General features: G+C 40.1%; 1 protein-coding gene across 5 annotated transcripts in view; it reads right to left on the minus strand.

The window, feature by feature from the left end:
• pcdh17 (protocadherin 17) overlaps nucleotides 1-21,229 on the minus strand; it is a 55,705-nt gene that overhangs the window by 14,490 nt on the left and 19,986 nt on the right. For 2 of the 5 annotated variants that reach the window (XM_067496149.1, XM_067496146.1), the window contains exons 3-4: nucleotides 17,575-17,633; nucleotides 16,923-17,134 (exon numbers count right to left, since the gene is read on the minus strand). In XM_067496149.1, coding sequence (XP_067352250.1) covers nucleotides 16,923-17,134; nucleotides 17,575-17,633 — 271 coding nt within the window. Of the gene's footprint in view, nucleotides 1-16,922; nucleotides 17,138-17,574; nucleotides 17,634-21,229 lie in introns of all 5 variants that reach the window. The other 3 variants (XM_067496148.1, XM_067496144.1, XM_067496147.1) reach the window with 2 other exon arrangements.

Below are 21,229 nucleotides of genomic sequence, written 5' to 3' on the forward strand. Positions count from 1 at the left end.
AATACGTATGAAAGTGATCCTATGTATTACTGATGCAAATGCTGTCTTATAACGTAAAATGATTAGAACAGCTAGCAAAAAAACCCTGTAGCTGAGCTTGGTTTTCAAACAGGATTATGCGGTCTTGTCTGAGACAGACATGTAAACAGGTAGGAACAAAAAAAAAAAAAAAAAAAAAGACAAAAGGTCAATAGTATCTTGCAACCGTTACCTGGAGAGACATGTGGAGGGTAGCACAAAGGGTGGCAAGGAGACAAGAAGGGGACTTATTAGAAGATGAGGCGAGAAGCGTGGTGAATCAGTGGCTAATCCTCCGTTTCCTCTAAGCCTATGTAATTAGGACATGGGGGATTGCACCATGACAGTGGATGCTTCTGGACTGCCTTGCTTTTTTCCCTCCCTTTTCCTTTTGTTTATTTCTTCCCTCTTTAGCCTGGGTTTATGGCAGTTTGTCATCTAAATATAGCACGCTCGTGTGTGCCTTGTCTTTATTGAGTGTGTATCGCAGCATGTTCACTCATAAGCAACATAAACAAACACAGCATGCCTGCACCATGTTTTATTTCTACTCACTACTACTTACTGTTTGCAGATGTGAGTGAGAGTGCACTCCTTCCCCTCCCCCCACCCCCCATCCCTGTTTTGGTCGCTGCATGACACTCTCAGATTGTATTTGGGCATTTTTGTGAGAATCAAATAGGTTGTTTCAGTCAAACAAGACCTCCTCTACTACACACACACACACACACACACACACACATACACATAAGGAAAGAATAACACCGTGTTCAAAGCGTGTATATAACTGAAGAGCCTTAGGAGAGAGGCACAGTATGGACCAGACATGAGACCAGAGACCAGAAAGGCTGATCAGCATCCTTCTGCCTGTTAATAGCCTTAATCTACTTCCTTCCCCCAGTAGACGGCAAGGAAAGTTGCCTTGGCCCATTTAGAGAGATAGTGAGCACAAGAAATAAACTGAGAAAGATAGAGAGAGAGGGAGAGAGATAAAGAGAAAAAGAGGGAGAAAGGGGAGGGGGCAGGGAATTAAACAAAATTAAGCCAAGAGAATCTATGACTCACCAGCTCATTACAAAAATCCTGTTTCATCCAAGGAGAAAACAGGTTTAAAACAGCCCATTAAAGAAAGAACGGAAGAAAGAAGGGGAACCTTTTGTTGCTAATTCGCAGAGGGTCGTCTTTTGAAGTGCTTCACTCCACCAAATTTTTACATTTCAACTATGCTACTTTAATGATGCTGTTTCCAACACTCTAGATTTGAGGGGTCTCTCTCCTTAAACTTGATTGGTTTTGGTGTCTAAAATGTGGCAGATAACTGGCCTAAAAAAACAAGAAGAAAAACATTCAGTTTTGGGGAGGCGCCATTCAGACAATCCTTACAATAACAAGATCCATCAGACATCATACAATCCTGTCACATTTGCTGAATTAAATCACTTTGTTTTATTGTTTTCTTCTCTCTCAGTCTGCCTCTCTGTTTGTCGCTCCCTTTTGAACAAAGGGATTTGAACAACTCGGGGTGTCATGGCTTTGTGCGAGTAATCATTCCCATGTGTACTGCTTTAGCAGGATTAGGGAAAGTGCTTCTGATGCTCTGTCTCAACAGAACCGTCACTGTAATACACCAGCACATACAGTATAAACTAGTGTTTGTCCTTACTACTTCATTTGGGTTCTGCAGTATCAGATGACCTTGATCGTTTTAAGTGTTGAGCTCTTGTTGAAGGCTACAATGACGCTGTAAGAAAAAATTGACATTGAACACACTAATCAAAAATCAGGCAAAAATATAAAAAGGGAAGTTCTGTCATCTTGGTACTTATGAGTCAGTGTGCTGCCACTAGCAATATCTTCCTCTTGGAGACTAAATAAAGAACGAGCAGGAAGCTGAAACATGTCAAGATGCTTGACACTTGGAGCACAACGAAATCCAAAAAAAGCCCCAAACCCCGAAGAATTAACGGGTCATGGCTAGTGCAGAGTTTGGGTTTTAATAAACATAAACATAGTGACAGAAAATTTGGATTTGTTTACATATAAATATATAATTTAGAAGTCAGTGCATAATGCTGATCAACAAAAGCATCTTGATTTAAAACTCTTAAAGTCTTGATTGTACTAGAAACCTAGCTTTACCATTGGTGGAGGACACCATAGGAACACCAGTGGACTGCAGTGTTATTTCTTTCTGTTCAGATTGGATTCTGCAAAGGTTTTCATCTCCCTCAAATGCAAACTGACTGAAAAACAGTGACAGAGATATCTGCTTCTAAGCCTATGTGAACCAGGCTCATCCTTCTAACCAATCAGATAATTTAACAATTTCTGACACCATTCTCATATATTGTATTTTAACCAAAGACCAATACCTAGAGGGCTGTGCAGAGTGTGACCAGTGTAGCAGATGGTAGAAGAGCACAGCAGAGCAGATGGAGGCCGGGTGGAATGGCAGAACGTACTGATTTCAAATCTCATGTTATGCATGTAATTTTTAGACTGCAGATTTAATGTAAGAGAAGTACACAAAAGTCTTTCACAAGTGTCACCATGTTCCCGAGGTTATTTCAATCACAAAAATGTAAAAAAAAAATTACACACTGTAACTATAATTCAGCTGTGTTCAGTACAGCAGGCTTAAGCACACACAAATGATGTACAGAGTAACTCAAAGTCACCAGAGCCTTCAGTCAGTCGAGGGGAGGAAACATGAGCATTTCTGCGAACACTGTCAGATTAGGCTTTTTGAAAACATCTAACTGGTGTCTTATCAGGTGTGTGCTCTGCTTTAGTGACTAACAGAGAATGTCAATGTTGAAAATAAGTTTTTAGCCAAATGAAAATGTGTGTGGTTCAAAGGGTGTGAAGTATCAACTGTGCTGCTCAAAACGTAGGAACGTGAAGAAACAGTAACTTTTAAACCACCTGCTATGCCACAACGCAGTGCACCACTTCTTTTAATACATGTACTCATGAGACTAATATGTGGAATAAGAAAACTGTTCACTTTGGCATGTAGGCATTTGATCAATTGTGCCAATGAACAGCAGTTTAGCTCCCCTAAGGATATCGGCGGGTGTTGAACAGAGGCTAAGTGGAAAGGTGGAGAGAGGTGGGTAGAGTCGATGGCGTTGGCTTTCTCAGCCCCGGGGCCTAACACATTTAGAGAGCTAACTGACACACTTTGGATGTATTAGCCACAGTGAGCTCTGCCAACCTCTCTATTTCTACTGCGCCTCCTCCTTCCCCTCCTCCTCCCATCGCCGTCTGTCTGTCACTACAATCCCCTCTCCATGCAAAACTGAGGAACATGCCTAGTGTTTCAGCAACATTGCTTTAGCATTGATGTTCCTCCATGCCCCAGCCAAATTGGTGTTTGCTGTCTAGACACTGGTTGCTTGTGTCTCTTTATGGATAAACATATGCACACGCTAACACTCTCACTCGTCTGTTTATAAGTATGATTAGATTAAGAGAAACTGACGGAAATGCAATAACGGTCTATTAGTCTACCCGTCAGGGGGGATAATCATTTCAAATAGAAATGTGTTTTCCATCTCACTATCTAATTTATACTTTCTTTGCCTCTCCATCTGTTTCACTCCTGAGACTGGTGGGTTATCAGCACAAGGCTAATAGGCTGGGTTCAAGTCCAGGCCACCTACATAAAAGACAAATAAACAAAAATATATATCAGTAAATACCTCTCAGACTTGAGACCAAAAGGCTAGAGGACCCCAGCTTTCTCTGACAAATATATGCATTGAATTTGAAGGTGAGAAAAACAATTCCCCTCAATCCATGCTGCCCTATTCTATGTGGTGGTTTAAGATTAGGGTCAAAGATTAGAAGGCTTACATGAGATAAGAATGGGATTAAAAGAGCTCAGAGATGTAAAATTGCAGATCAGACAACTGGTGAAAATACACCTGACCTGTAAACAAACTCATAACATGACAACCACCTGTATAGCTGGACAATCCCAGCATCATTGGAGACATAAAGGAAAACAATGTTTTCCTGACAATTGAAATGGAAGAGAATATTATGGACGTAGCATCCAATATTCCAGAGAGGGATTCAGCACACATCAAAGGCTGCCTCTGCAGTAAGTCTGTTAGATTTGGGATTAATGGACTCCAGAGGGGCCTGGACACACACATGCAGGCGCATGCACACTCACAAACACACACACACCCAACCACACAAAATCTACTACCACAATTCTTTCTGATAAGATTCACAACCCGGGCTAGCAAAGCACTGCAGTGCAGTATACTTCTAGTAACTCTCCACAGCAGACTCTCTACTGCAGTATGATACTGTCTTACCACATGTTCTAAGTTCGTGAGTGCAGTTAATGTAATTTCTTAACATTCTAATAAACTCTGGTCAGCAAATATTAAAACTGCAATGGTGGTTTGAGTGTCAGAGCTCCGTGAGTGCAGGGCAGGCTCTTTACACTCAAATTTATTTGATTGTTTGGCCAAGTGTCTATATTTTGCTTATCAAATTATGATGCACATGACCAGAAACGAACAGAGACACACACACACAGACACGCATGCTTTCACACAACTGTAAGTTGCCTCCAAGCTCCAATGAGTTCATGCAAATTATAAAAATGCAAATGTGTGTGGTAAGGCTCAGCTGCCCTCTGATGCATTTTGACGAAAACATGACAAAATAGGAGAAATCCAAATGAATCTATTTCGTTTAATCTCAACAGACAGAGCGACAGCCTAATCCCAACCCTGGCTGTCTTTCCACCCCAATGCCCAGCATCTCCCCATTCTGGCACCCCCCTCATCCTGCATCTCCTGCCCTCTGGGCTAAAACCACAGGTGCAGGCAAATACAAACCACTGGGTGGAAAATGCTCGTTGACAGCATTCTGGTGTGTTTGTGATTGGTCAGTGAACAATAAGGGAGTTTTCTGAAACACTTGTCGTGCTGATGGAACAGCTGGACACCAACACCAGACATGGATCAGGGTGGAAAGAGACCATGTGGAACAACAGGGAACTTAAAGCTAAAATGAGATTCAGTGGAGCTTAAGGTCACAGCCATTTCACAAACTGTTGAGTGGTAATGAAAAAAATTATATCAGAAAGGACACTTAAAAAGTTATTTGCAAGAAATTCTCTACTTAAATGCTTTGATTATATTTTATGCTGAAGATATATTTTCTACTCAACAGGGTGTTCTGTGTGCAATAGCTTTTGTATACTGCAGGGTTTGTCTAATTTTACTGTCACTTGAAATTGTTGTATATTTGAGTAGAAGTGCTCATAATTTAGCAGCTCAAAGCTGAAAAAAGGAAGATGGAGGCAATCACCTGTTGTTTGATATGTCTTGAATTCTGATGTGGTTGCCTAGATACAGCAACAGCAAGAGTGTGTATTTCCCATCAGTCGATGTGTACTAATTCACTGGCTCCCTCTGCTATTGTCTGCCTCTTCACTTGTGAGCACCAACATGCAGGAACACAAGTACGTGCAGGCAAAAACCCACAAGCGTGAGCACACCCAAGCCCGCTCTCATTCCACATGATCATCCTGAGAAGCATTATCACAATCTAGGGAACTAGATTATCCCCAGGCTCAAAAGTTCATCCTCTTTGATCAGAACCTCGAAGTGTTTGAGAGGCAGCACATGAGACCATCACCTAGATTTCCCACTTGTTAATCAAGACAGTTTGTTTTGTCACCTTAAGGGACAGATGGACAACTGTTTTGAAAACATCAGCACCGAATGGGCATTATGCCATTGAAGATAATTCTTCCAGTAACAACCCAATAGTATTTTCAGAATACTTTAATAAGCTCAGTAATTTTTGTTTTCTAAAACTATTTCCGATGCAGACTTTTTGCTCAGTTTCTAATTTCCCTTATGCACCATACATTTGTACATTCTAGGACATTATTCTAACTATTGCTATAATCTACACATCTGTAAACCATCTGTATCACTGTGGTCTGAATTTCAGTATGCGTGCACGAGCGTGTGTGTAAACCAAAAGCGAGGTGCAAACACCCAAGAGCACTGTATGAGGATCCATCACACTCAGTTGTTTACACTGCAAGTCTTCTAAATCTCCATAATAGATCTTGTGGTTTGAGGTGGAATGGTGAGGTCAGCTGTTAATTGGCTGCTGGTAATTACTGATGCATCTTAAGCCTGCTGACATTGTCCATTGGGCTTTGGAGACCTGCCTTGCAACTAATTTACCCCAGGGAATATTGCAATGTACAGAAAATCTCACAACTGTTATTCATGCATACTGAAGTAGCAATTAGACCCCCCATTTTTTAAGTCTAACCTGGTTTTCACCCTGTCATGAAGCCCTTGTAGGCACATGTATAAAATGCATTTAGTGACTTAAATTATATTTAGCTACACACGATGAGATCACCCTGCCTCTGCCCCACCTTTATTTTTTTGAACGTTCAAACTTGTCATTTCTTCAACGCTTCCATCCTTTGCCAGTAGCCATGAGGGTGTTTTTTCAGCTCTGTGGGGTTGGTTCCCAGAGAAGAGAGGTGGCGCAGGGACAATAGCAGCCACCCAATTAAAGCTGTGTTGGCCTCGCAATTCCTCAAGGTATTGCCATGTGACAGTTTAATTAACCAAGCCCCTTATCTTAATTTAGCAGGATCAAAAAGTAACAAACTGAGGTTATCGAAGAAAAACACTCCCAGTCGCCATCCTCACATACTCACCAAGCATCACACATACACATATTCTCCCTCTCAGTCTGCTACAACGAGAAAGTAATACTACAGTACTACATGTGTATTAGACAAACAATATATGATGAAATTCCCACAGCTTGCTTGTATTGCCATCCATACGGATTCCACAAAGCAATACGGTGGAAAAGCCTAAACCCATATTTATCACAGCTGCAGAGGTCGGCCCCTTTTTTGCACCCATGCAGTGCTTGCAAGTGTATCTCTGTGTGTGTGTACAGTACATGTGTCTAGATCCAGGCTATAGTACGTGTTTTCGTTGAAATGGTTTTCTTCTGAATTTGAACTGCCAGTTCAGTGCCTGCAGGGAGTCAGACACCATGCTACTTAAGCCAGTGCTGTCCCACCCCACTTCATCCATCCTTCCCCCCATGACCTCTATTGACTCATCTTCTGATCACTTATCAACTGTTTTCCATGATTTCTTCCCTATTTGTTTAATCTGGTTTCTTGGAGCTTTATTTTTATCCACATATTTGATCCTGTATTTCATATGTATAAATCCCCATACTATTGCTCTAAATATTGTTTACATGTCATTTTTTTATATTTCTTACCAACATAATATATCCAGTTTGTTTTAATGTTTCTGCTTCTTCAAATAATCTATTATCCATATCACTGAAGGCAGTAAATGAAAGGACAATACTAGCTATGGATGAACAGAGATGAAGTCCTGTTGCCTTGGAAAGGCCAGGCCCATTTATCTCTCTGGCTCCTGATGCACTGTAACATGGGGAAACAATGCCCTAGGGCACCACAAATATTCATTCACATCAGCCAAAGAAACAGCCCGGACAAAAGCACCCGTCCTTTGTATCTCATGGTTAAGTTGTGCAGAATTCACTGTCTGGGGAATTTTCTCTCCCAAGCATTTCATTCTTCGCATAATAACAATCTGAAAATGGTTTATTGCCAAGTAGGCTTTCACATAGAAGGAATTCATCTTGATGAGTTGGATAATCAAGGCTGAACAATTCCCCCACTTTGTAGCAGCCTGCACAGAATTGATCAAACAATCTGTCGCTTGGCACTTTTATTAATAATGTTTTTTGTATTCAGTGGAGTATAACCGAGACCAGCAAAGCAGAAGTCATTCCACGTGCATCATGTGCTCAAATTTCAGTCTAGGCCGCTTTTCACTGCAACTGTGACCTCAAACCCAAACAAAAATATATCAATGTAACTGCACATTTACAGATACAACGTTTTCCACTTGGTCTAAGTTTTTCGGTTGTCAGTAGCTAAGTTTCCAATTTGTGCCAAGTGTTTGTGGCTAGATAAAGGCACACAGCTATTAAGTTACACATCACAATATGCTGGTATTGGAAAAAAGAAAATGCAGTAAAAATGAAGAGACAACTTGGAGGTAGGACATAAATTTACTAAGCAAGTATTGCGAGGGAAATGCATGTGTACAATGAGAGAAAGTCAAGCCAAGAAAAGATCGGTGCAACCCATGATGTCACCTCTCCCAGTATTTTTACCAGCTGACAGGAAAATCGTCTCCCCGGATTGTGAGAAAATGCAACAAGTGTTGATTTGTTATAGGAAATACATCACTGTTGAGAACACTTGTCTGTCCACCAGTCTCTCTGTGATAAACTTTGATGTGGTAGGTCCTTGATTTGAAATCATATGTTTAGATGAAGTTGGGTTAGGGCATAAAACATTCCTCTGCCCAATAAAAATATAAAGTGGACAAGGACTCTAAAAGCTTGGAGAATACTTGTAGCACTCTGAAAAACACCAATTCCCCTTCCTAAGCTTTTAGTGCAAAATAGAAACAAGTGACAAACAGTAAACAAGCACCTTATCTAATCGTATCTTTATTTCCACCCCAGAATATAAAAACTACATCCAAAAGTGTAAAGTAAATCTGTTTTCTTTGTTTTGTTAATGTAATGGCATGAACTAAAGGACGATTAGTTTGCTCAGAACAGCCTGAAATAAATCCATGTCAAGTATAAATGTTTTTTTTTAAGAGCACTTTACCAAAGCTGAAACTAGACAGTACTTTTAAATATCTTAGCAAGTCACTTGTTTGGTGTAAAATAAAGCCATCTTATGGAGTAAGGCAAATATCATTTTACCTCTTTTTGTTTTGGTTTTCTGCAATTCCTAAACAGCAATTTTTCACTTAACAGAGTTTGAAACTATTTTTTTTTCCCGGACATTTTGCAGGCTTGTAAATCAGTGCTGAAGGACAATATGGTACGACTGCAAAATGGCAGGGAGGAAGTAAAGCATATGTAAGAGAGTGTGGTTAATGTTCAGAATTACAACCTAAACACGCACACATATACGCATGCACAAATGCCCGGCTGTCCACGGACACAGGACAGATGGCTGGAGGATGGCTCTGGTCCAGGAAGTGACGATGTTCTGTATCATTATAATCTGCTCCGTAGTATCCTCCCTACTGCTGTGCTGGACAACATGTTTCTCCCACTGAGAGCAGATTCTGGAACAGCTCTTCTACTGCTCTGTCACACATACTCTTAGAGAGATGCAGGACAACAAACTAACTTGAATTGTGAGTGTTCCTTCGTTTAACCCTTAGAAAAATGGGGGGATTTTACAGCCTAGAACTCAGAATTCCACAATATTTTTCTTAATGCAGCGAAAAACACAAGGGCAGTGCAAATGTGTGTGAGGCAGCAGCATGTTCTAAAACACTCCAATCCACTCAGCCTTTTACAAATCAGCCATGGATTGCTCACAGGAGTTATTCCTGTCAGTCGGTCTGTGTATCTAACCAACACACAGACACAAGCACAAGGCTGCAAAGGACTGATTCTGATTCACAGTTGTTTGTTGCTTTCACTAACAGCTCACTTGGTACCACCCATAAGATAAAAAACTCCAGTCTTTGAAAAACATCTCCAGTCTCTGAATCTAGCCTCTATGTATCTTAAAAGATACTAGCATTAAACGTTGTGACGACATCCTAATTGTTTCTGCTGTAATGACAAATTTAAGCTGTTCAATGAGAGGTACTGCCTGGAGAAAAACACACTAATGCAGGTTGCACTGCCAATGGGCTTAGCCACACAATGATAATTAATTTCATTTATAGCACAGACACAACTGACATCTACAAGGTTGTTCCTGTGAATACAAAGAGAACAACTGGAAGCAGAAGCACGTCTGCTATGATGGCTACAGTGATAAATACACTAGATTTTCACTCTTGCTGCTCCTTGCAGGGATTACTCGTTATACATGTGTGGTGAAACAAGTTCAAGTATTATTTTTTTAATTAAATTTTATTTTATTTTATTTTGCAGTTAACTAGTGCGGAGACATACCCTGAATGACAGTGTAGGCTTACTAGTCTGTTTACAGCAAGCAAGTTTGTGTGCATGTGTACAATGCAAACAATATGGAATATGCAAACTAATCAGACCACCTCGTCTCACTTTCTGAGTTCGATTACACACAAATGAGGCTTTAAAAGCAAACTAATTCAAATTCATGCGAAAGTAAAGCTTCCGACAAGAACAACGACAAAGGCACAGACCTACATGTAAGCATGAAATAATGTTTAATAATTTGCTGTGGTGATTGATTTTCACAGAGCTGAGAGGGGACTGTTGAGCAGTGTATAACTGGCAGTAAATACTAACAAAAACTTAAAATCCTATAACTGACCCTTTATTTGACCTGACAGTGGATGAATATTAACAATATGGTTGAAGAATGATCAGCTCTCCATGACTCTGAGCTAATCCTCACACTAAGTGCGCCCTTTTTTTGTTTTTTTTATTGGGTCTTGAATAACATTTCCACAGCATGAAATGGCTTTGTGTTTTTTTCAGTGTCTGATATGAGTGAGCACACACTTGGATTAATACCCTGTAATGTTCTTATAACAGAGAGGTGTGAGGAAAGAAGGATGAGCATCCGTAAGCATCTTTGGGCAGCAGGTCTTACTGGAAGTTCCAGCAGAAATGCACTCTCAATGGAAGGTTTTATTTTTAGATGGAAAGTCCAACCAGGCTACGGCGAGAGGTTGTAATGGTGCTTGGAGGGAAAAAGACATATTTTTGTTCATTGCTTCCATAAACATGCCATAATTATTCACTGCAGCTACCAGGGAGAAGAGATAATGTCAGAGATTTATAGCTCAATTGGTAAGAGTTCAAGATATTCATCAATCCTCTCCAATGCTGTGGTGCCACAGTGCCTGAAATAGGCTTGACTGGCTGAGGATCAGGGGGTGAACTGCCATGCAGGCGGGCTTGGAGGTGGAAATCACAGCCCAGATCCAGCCCATTCCAATATCACGCATACTGGGCACAAGAGGAAGGACACAAGAATGGACATTACCCTTCATGAACCACAATCATAACAATGGAATTTAATAAAACTTAAAATAGACTAATCCCTTTAAAGCTTCCGTAATGAGGGAGAAGAAATCCTAAGACTGTGATATTTCCCCTCCCTTCACCCCACAAGATTTTAGGCTTTCCGCAGGATTCCACTAGCTTAGCCGCAAATCGCCTCACTGCTGTGCGATACCGCCATATCCTCTAAGAATGGGGTGAGCACACGATCTGGGCACGCACACACACACACACACACACACACACACACGCGCACACACACGCACACAAACACACACGCACAAATCTTATTTGACTTTGAGTGATGCATCCTGGAAAAGTCCAGATTGCTGATGGTTCTCATTTTCCCCACCAGGAAAGTAACTGGTCATGTTGCCATGAATCAGGCTATCAGCGCAGCCAGGGACAGGCCACGGAGAGCTGAGAAGATGAGGAGCTGGAAAAGATGAAAGGCTCAGAGACAAATCCTCTTTGACCAATGGTTCACACAAAGAATGAGAAGAAACATGAGCAGCTGGCTGCTGTTTTCAGATGTTGCTTGTTTTTCTAATCTACTCCCTAAAGCCAAACTACGGACTTTTTGATAGATTCTTTGAGGTGGTTTGAGTTCTAAGTAAAATGCATACTTCATAGAAAAGAAAGAAAATGGGTATGTTTTCAATTAATGATTATTGGTAAAAGCGGCTGACAAGCAGAGAATCAATTTTGAGTCGAAGAGGAGCTCTCTAATGAACATTGTGCTCATGCTGCTATGAGAGAGTTCACAAACGTGTCGCCATTAGAGCAACGGGTGTATACAAACTCTGATGGGCCTCAATTAATCAGGTTTAAACAGACAGATGTGATAGCATCACATAAAACTATGACTCTTCCATATGCTACCTGTTCAGAGTAATATTTATAAAAGAGACTAATTACAATGCACTCAAATGGAGCTTCTCTCTCTCTCAGCAGATGTTTGTCTATTAACCTGCTAGAACAATTACTTTAACGTCATGTGAAGAATCGCACATTAACAATGCCCTCTCTGCTCTGGAGGGTACACCCTGAAGGAGGCTTTGAAAAAGTTAATTGCTCTGACTTGCTAATAAGACATGTTTAGGAAAATAATAAACTACGTTTGCTTTACAAAAAAGTATTTGCAGGACTGATTTATGGAGGCATGTTATTTACCATTCTGTTTTTCATTATTTTATCCAAGTGTAAATCTATGTGAATATTTGTTGTTGTCACAAATGATCTATACATTTTCTTGGAGGACGAGAGCTTTGAGTAATTTATAAACTACTGTAAGATTTTTGATTGCGTGGTCACGGCGTATGAAAGGCTTGGCTATTATTGACTATTGTAATATTTAGTTCTACGACAGAAAAGAAGGAGCTATAAATGGTAATGAAAATGTTTACAAATTTTACTGACCCAGCACTATGCTTCACACTCTACCAGTTTTTCTCTGAATGTCTAATAGTCCGCTTCTCTGTCCACAAGATGTGACCGAGTCACAATCACATCTTCACTTTGGATCCAACGAAGTATATTTTTGAGCAGCAGACAAACTTTGAGATGCTATGTTTATTTGTTTTGAATACAATCTGTGTCTGATCTGTGTGTTTTATTATCTTATCTCTAAAGTATAAAGAAATTAATTGACTTATTGACAAATAAGTCAATTCTTCTCAAAACTTACAAAAGTACAACTCCTCAACCGTAGTAAGAGCAGTTGACTTTTAATGTAATTATAAATTTAAATATCTCCAAATTAGACGTACAGTACATACAATATTAATATCATTAATGTAATGTACTGTATTTTATCTGTACGTCTAATGTGAAAAGGGTCTGATCTGATCTGACTTCTGACCAGTCAATTAATTTTAGAATTACTTTTTTTTAAATCAAAGATTCATTCGTGATTCAAAGTTAATTGCTCCCAATAAAGACAAAAATGAAAAGATGGAGATTGACTAGACCTTAAAAGTACAGTAATGCCAGAGTCTTAAGATTAAGACTGCCACGAGGGAAGACGGGTGAATATTAAGATGGATTAAAGTCTGAATATTTAGTTTGTTTGGTCTCAATGTGGACTGGCAGAGAAAATCTATTATTCAACAAAACAACATATAAAGAATTAATTTTCTCCTGATTTTACAGACTAATGGATGTGAAGTGTACCGTAACAAGGACTCAGAAATACATTAACGGAATCACTTTTTAAAAACATATTGTGCTGATTGTTTGGGCTACTGTATTTAATTGAAAATGGTAGTAATAATAATAATAACAGTGGTGAAATTCATCAACCCTCTGAGATAAATGAGTTTTCATGGACTCTCTTTGTTCCCCGAGGCCTATGCCACATGAAGCACTTGCAATAAAATACTTTTTTAATGTTGTTACAGACTTTCATATTTGACAAGATTTGTTCTGGTTACATAAAGTATAGTAGCATTTTTTCTACTCCTAATAACTTCATGACCACATGTTGGTTATTTTAATTTTATATTTCCCAGTCACATAGCTATAACTAAAAGACTCATATAGAGCCAAGGACCTCTGTTCTGTTTGATGAGATACAGACTTAGACATGAAGGACCACATTGGGCCAAAACATTTAGAAATATCATGAGTATCTCCTGGACCAAACAAATTATATTATTCATAATCTGGATTCTAACAATCTGTTACTAATAACAGGGAAAAGTCCATTTCATAGTTTTCTACTGTGCTGTCATGGGAACACACCTCAGGCAGTCTCTTCTCACTGTTTCCATGCTGTCCTTGTGGTATGCTGCCCCCCCCCCTCCTCTGTCCCACTCATGCCTCCCTCTTAAAACAAGGCAGGAGGCGTTTTGATTATCAGACTCCAATCGCAGCTAATTAGGATAAGTCAGCTGGTACAGTCAAACAGTATCCGTCTCTCTGTGCTCTTATTTCTTTTTTTCCCCATCATCCCTCCTTCTCCATTTCCTCGGACAGCCCTATCAGTGGGAAACATCTCTACACCACTGTTGCCTGTCTGTTCATGATAGGGACTATGGCAGTCATCTCCACAGAGGCAAGCAATGTGCTGCCAGCCACTCCGCCGGAGCCAGACAAGACCGTACCAACGTCTGCTGCAGGCGCGCTGGAGCATCAATTAATCACCGTTTAAAACTGGCAAAAAATGCATTTGATACACTTAAGCTTAATTAATACATTGCTACCAAATTTGCAGGGCTAATTAATCAATTTGTTACTGGTCCCTGGTGTGAAGATGTCCAGATTATGTTGTCTGGAAAGAAACTGTACTGAACATAAGAGGAAAAGATGAATTACAGGCATGGGGATGGGGGTACGTTTGTTCTATCACTGCCTATTACCAGGCAGGAGCATAAATACTGAAACTAGTTAAAAAGACATCTAAGAAAAAAGAAAAAAAGGATGGCAAAATAAGAATCCTAAAAAAGAATACACTGTAGGCTACAACCTAGTGGCTGTAAAAGCTAAGAAGTGAAACAGTGTTGGGGATAGATTGGGACTTGAACTACATGCTCTGTGCACTTGTAGTTGTGTTTATACTGAGCCAGTGAATGAGGCCATAGTGTCCTGGCAGGCAAGCAGAGAGAGCTGGAGAGTAATTGGGAGGGCTAGGCTTGGAGAAGAACAGAGGACTTAAGATGGGATGAAGGAAACAAGGATGGGGGCTTGGAGAGAGGCCTATGAAGTAGACGCTAAGTGCTGAGATGTGAAGAAAATAAGTCTGCAGGAAAATGACCTCAGGGACAGTGACCAATCACAAGCTCCCTTTTGTATTTTGTTTCTCCATAACAGACATACCTGAGTACTTCTGTGCCTTATTTAAGGTACGTGTGTGCTGGTGTGTAGAGTGCATGTGAACGCAGAACAGCACATTATACCACATTTCCTCAAATGATTATGTTTCTGTTTTTTTTTTTTTTTTTTTATGAACTAAGCCTCATTAATTAGCCAAACAATTACTATAAAATATCACCTGCACATGCACGCGTCAGCTTAAGCCCAAAGAGCAGATGGAACTACTCCCGAGCTTACCAGACACAGGGTGACCATCTTGCGATTCATCTCCAACAGCTGGGCAGCATAGAAGCAGACCTTTGTAAGTGGATGATACTGAAGTTTAAGAGGCAGAAGATCACAACATAATATTATTTCCTCATATCAATATTAACTCAGAGTGAGGCATAATTTGTTTCTTTTGGGCACTCAGCTGGTATCTTTACAACTTAATAAAAATGCACTGGAGCACTGCCAGAACAATGTTCACCACCCCTCACTCAACATCACTGCTCTTGCATCATACCTTGGCCTCCTGCCCCTGCCCTCCCCCACAGCTTAGCTAAGTCCGCATGTTATTGGCTAAACACAGCCAGCTGCAGCCAGTTAACTGTCTAATCTCACATCAATCGATTTCCCCAAACAAGTAGAGGTGGAGAAGTGGAACAAAAGTCATAGAGCGGACGGTGAGAATAAATAGGAGGGCAGCAATGAGTGAGAAACAGGCAAAGACAGGTTACAGCCTCTCACCGAGTTTCCAGCACCACTGGCCGCGTGTGTGTCTGTTTTTGTATGGGCGAGACAATGTCTTATTCAACACCATCAAAAGGACACTGATCGAAGACAACACACAGGAAGGTGGGGAGACAGGATGTGGTTGGCAGCAGGCAGTGCACATCCATCAACAACAGTGTATTGGGAGAATTTTTAGTGTCTGACAACTACCCGACACACCCTTAGCTCACTTTGTCATGTGTGTTATCTGTGATTTTTTCCACTCTCTCATGGACGATTAAATGGGAGCATTTCCAAATGAGAAACATATGGGGCTGTTTAATTGGCCAATTTCTCTTTCCAACATGTGTGGATTTTTTTTTCTCCCATTCTAAAAATCAATGAAATGGGAAAAAATGCTGTCTAGTCAGACATGCATATTGCACCACAGAGCGTTGCCCAAATTGTCACTGTCCTTCCGCAAGGAGTAAAACAGCCCTTCTGTTCCCTGGATTAATAGCACCATTACAAAGGATCCATGTTCAGTATACAGTGCTGTGCTTCTAGATCCAGTCAGTGAGATACATACTTTTTGGTGTCTGCAGTGAATTTGTATTTCTGGGGGAATGTCTGTTTTGCCAAGCAGGTAATGACCCTCACCAAGGAACATGGCTTGCTGTAACTGCAGTGAGAAATTTACCATACCTCCTGCCCTAGTTTTTCTCTACACACCTATGTATGACTGTGGCTTTCTTGCCTTCTCTGATCCTGCACTATTCATGTGAGGTGGCTAAGGTAAGGAGAGCTGCAACCACTCATATCTGGGGAGTTATTGTTCTACACATGTCATGTGTAATCTGCCTGACCCACAGCTCTTAGAATAATTATTCATATTTAATCACCACACTGCGAAACTACATCGCCTGCCGCTCACTAAGTCATTTTCCATGTTCCATTATCAAAGTTTCAGAAATGGGTGCTCAGGGAAGGGGGACTAAATGGATAGGCTGAAGTAGTTGGGCTTATAAAAACATAATGGGCTTGTCTGCTTTGATAAACTGAGGACGTGTATAGAATGCACATTTGCTCACACCCTCAACACACACATTCAGAGATACATACACCCCAACCACATTAAAGGAGAAAAGTGGAAAGAAAAAAATTGAGAAAGAATAAAGTATTCAAGTGTAAGTTCAGATTGTGAGCATTCAGGCAAGTCAAGAATAAGAAATAACTGCAGCATGGAAAACAGATTACGGAGAGTAATTTGGTTCAAGTGTGTTTAGCTTGCGTGGCACCTTTCATTTCTCTTGCAGTCAAATTTGCCACTGAGCGCTCACCTTGCTCCAAAGGTGGCGGTTTCACACCTGTAGCCTTTAACTTGAGGGCTTCTTTTGCAGACATATCACAGCAGGAGCCTTTGTTGGTGTCTTGGTCACTGTCAGCCTGGTCGCTGTCCCCATGACCACTGTCCCTGAGGCTCGCACGCTCTGGGTCTTTGAATGTTGAACTGCTAAACAAAAAAAGCACAAAAATAAAAATACACAAAAAACATGCAGTTATAATGGAGAATTTGTCAAGATTGTTTTTTTAGTTTACAGACAGAATGAAACAATGATGAGCATCCCCGAATGCTATAATAATAATAATAATAATAATAGGATTTAGGATGTAATAAAATGCCTCACCAGCAGTGTAGTCTGTAAAAGGAGACTGAAGCTGAGTGTGATTAAAGAAAATAGTTTGTGTGTGGTTATATTTTATCTATTATATAAAATTCTGTCAGTAACCACTATTAAATCTAATTATATGTACATGCCCTCCCTGTCCCTGCTATGACTCTGTACTATTAATTGTCAGCTTAGTTACTGTTTGAGCTGTGTTGGGACTATTGGAGAAAAGAAAACAAAGGTCTGACATGTAGTGAGGGATATAGATCCCAGCTCTTACCTTTGAACAAACTGTTGTCTGCTACCCATATAATTAGGCTCAGTGGGGAAATTGTCCGTCTGTGAAGAAGAGAGAGAAAAAGAAGGATGTAGTGGGCTCTACAGAAATGAGTCCTGTTGTGAAACAAGATTTTTGCATGACGTATGATTAATTATGAATAAAAAATGAGGTAGAGACAGAGTGGGAGCAAATAAAATACTGGGAATATGAGCTCTATATCATTTAGGTTTGAGTGTTTCATCAAAACAGGCCAATTAGCCGTTCAAGAGTAAGCAGCAAAGCTGAACACCAAATCTGGGAGACATCATACCATCAATCACTGAGAGAACGTAAGTTTTGATGTGCACAGAAAAAGTTACAGCAACATTACAGTGAAAAACTGTTGCCTTTCTGAGCCTCAACACTTTTCTTTTCATTTTTTATGCTTGCATGTGTTGAATCTTGTGGTTTTTATTTGCTCTTGATCAAACTTAAGTCACTTCATGCTACGAGGACTGACAGAAAAAACACTCACCGCATGCAGAGAGAGACGCAGTAATGTAGTTTTAGATATACATAAAGAGAATATATGGAAAGTATAATAAAACTGAGGGGTATATTGGATTACTGGTGGAAACACTGTGCTGTACAAACTGCCCAAATATTTCTCCATCAACAGCAGCGTATGCAGCAGAACATCACAGACTCGATGAATCACACTGGTGCTTTTCTCCCCAGTTTGTATCACTCTTGTTAATTTTATCAAAGTACAATATAAGAGATGTTTAATGATGTCAGCTGGGATATAAATTCACACGGACTGAAGAAAAGAACCAATGTAAAAGAAATCAAACTTATAGACTTCACTTTCAGCTATGAAGAATACCCAAGAAAAAAATGATGTGTTTAAACTTTGTTAAAGCTATTACCATCTCGAAGTGACTCTCACACAGAGGTAAGAATGAAACAAATGCCTTCTAGAGAAATTGCTTTCATACTGTGTTAGTTGTATTCATCACAGAAACACAATAATTACCCTACGTAGTGCACAACTCTCTGTCTTGAATTGATAGCAATAAAATGTCATGTTTAGTGAGTAATGTCTCCTTGTGCCAGGGTTTTTCACATGCACAGCTTGACTCACAGTCGATAGAGTATTTCAATGTCATCCATGCTCTGCGGTAGCTCAGTATGAAAAAGCATGTCTGAAGGTCAGACAGGCCACCTCAGTACTTTGACCTTCCATGCTTTTGCCGACACCTTTATCTCTGCCTAAACACGTTATTCCACCTCAGCCTTCGCCAAGATTAAAAGAAAAACACCCACAGAATATATCAAAAGCTGGAATCTGACCACGGAGTAAGAGAAGAATGAATGTTTGAAATCGCTTGGCATTGAAATTACAACAGCTTGAGTTTTTCAAAAAGAGGAGATGGAAGTCTTTATATTCATGTGTCCCTTCTGTTCTTCTATGACCAGGGCCTCATCCTTGGACATACTTTTCAATCAACTCAGCTCTGTTAGCACTGAATCTGATCAAGATGAAAGGACATTAACAGAAAATGGATTCTCTTTATTTTTAAATGGTTTCATTTACTTTCCCTACCTGTTCACACAGAACAAATCTCCAGATGATATCCTTTGTGCACAGAACTTTTTTAGCCCCTATATGAGTAAAAAGGTTCACCAGTTGTCATCCACTGTGGTTTACATTGATGAAATAAACCTAAAATGGCAATGTCTGTATGTAAAAACTGCATTGATAGTGTGTTAAATGGAAATACACCACTGATACCCACATAATGGCATTAATGACTGTAATTTCCCCTCCCCAGCCAATAAAAAGGCACATTACACCACTTCATAGAAAGCCCTTTCCTGACAATTAGGGTCTGGGCTGATCTTAGGCCTCCATCCTTTCCAGTATGTCTATACTGGCCAGCCCTTTCACTACCATGAGCTACTTTCCAATTAATGGATCGATATCAGCTAGCATGGACTGCTTTGTACTTAGCCAGTCAGAGCCCACAATGAATACAGGATAATTTGAGGGAGGGATGATAAATACTGGCTAAAACCTCCACTAGTTTCATTACTATTATTATAATACAGTACATAAATTGAATTAGCTTCAGAAGTATCATTGAGTATTTCACGTTGCATGCTTACACTTAATTTTCCCTTGAGGGACTCCTTGAAATGATCCAAACTGAAGTGAGCTCAACTAATGTGACCTAAATTGAACTGACCCAGACTGCAGCATCTTTATATTTGGCTTTTAATGTTTTAAAATCTGGCTTGCATACTGACCTACAGTTAAATATAGTATTTGACCTCACCACTTACGGGACTAAACAACTGGATACAAGCTGAATCCAGTGCTGTGCAGATATCACCGGAGGTTAGTTTGGTTGGTAGTGTGGATGAAAATTGCAAAATCATGTTGTTGAATTGTATTTAAGAGATGTGTTGTGTCTAGTCCGTGCAGAAAGACCACAAAGGTCAAAGATATACTCAGTAGAGTGACACTGAGCAAGTGTAAACAGCTGCATTCTGTTCACTATTCCCTATTGAAGTCCTAAAACTGACCAAACAGACAGCTGGCTGGATTGAGACAAATGGGACAAGCATATTTGAGTGCTATTCTACTCTCAGGCCTTGTTGGTGCACTCTTTATTTCTACGGGGCCATGTTTGTGTGTATATGTGTGTGCACGTGCACAGGTCTGTTTGATATCTTAGGTTTGGGCGGTGAAATTGCAGCTTCTCTTTCACACATCATTGGACTGCTCTCTTTTATTCACAGGAACGAGATTACACCACCTCACTCTACACACCCCGCTAGCTATGATACATGCATTTGTCCTCTACTGTCTTCCAAAAACACACATTGCTCTCTGTGTGTATTTCTGAGAGTGCACATGTTTCTTCATGTCACAAGGTATGAGTGGTTCCAGCCTCACTATAACCTTGTGAGAGAGCCAAAAAGGTCTGGACTGCAGTTTTTAATTTGATAAACTATCTCTCTGTTGTGTGTGTGTGTCTGTAGCTGTGTTGCTTAAGCACAGTCCAAATTGAAGAGTGGGTTAAGGATAAAACCGATTGAAACGGAAGTTAGGGGAAATAAAACGTGGTGGTGAATTAAATAAAGATGAAAACAGCAGAGGAAAAACAAAGTGAGAGGATGATAAAGGAAGTAAGGGAAAAGGGGAGGAGAAACGAGACAATAATTAGACTGCATTGATTACCTGGTGGCCGAGGAGCAATTGTAAGTGATCAAATCTAATTAGCTGGTCCTATACATCTTCCTGAAGATAACAGACCAATCAGTCAATAAGCTTAAGTGAACTTAGAGCCATTGGTCTGCTAAATATCTTCCATTATCTTCTAAACAACTGAGAAGAAGTCCAGTCCTAAGGAATTTTAGACAAGTAAAGAAGTGCCAGCGATGCTGGTAAATGGAGACTAGACAGATTTCTGTCACAGTCTTATCAGTTCAGATGGACACCTTGCTAATGATTCTGGGCAGTACTTAATCATAAAGGAGACTTTAGAAGAAGATATCTTACACATCTAAAGACAAGGATTTTTTTTTGTTGTTGATCGGGTTGATAACACGTTGTCGTTATTTTAAAACACCTTCTTCATGGTCACATTAGGAGGAAGTGCCTTTAATC

Source organism: Channa argus, chromosome 2, assembly GCF_033026475.1.
Source record: "Channa argus isolate prfri chromosome 2, Channa argus male v1.0, whole genome shotgun sequence".
NCBI lineage: Eukaryota > Metazoa > Chordata > Actinopteri > Anabantiformes > Channidae > Channa > Channa argus.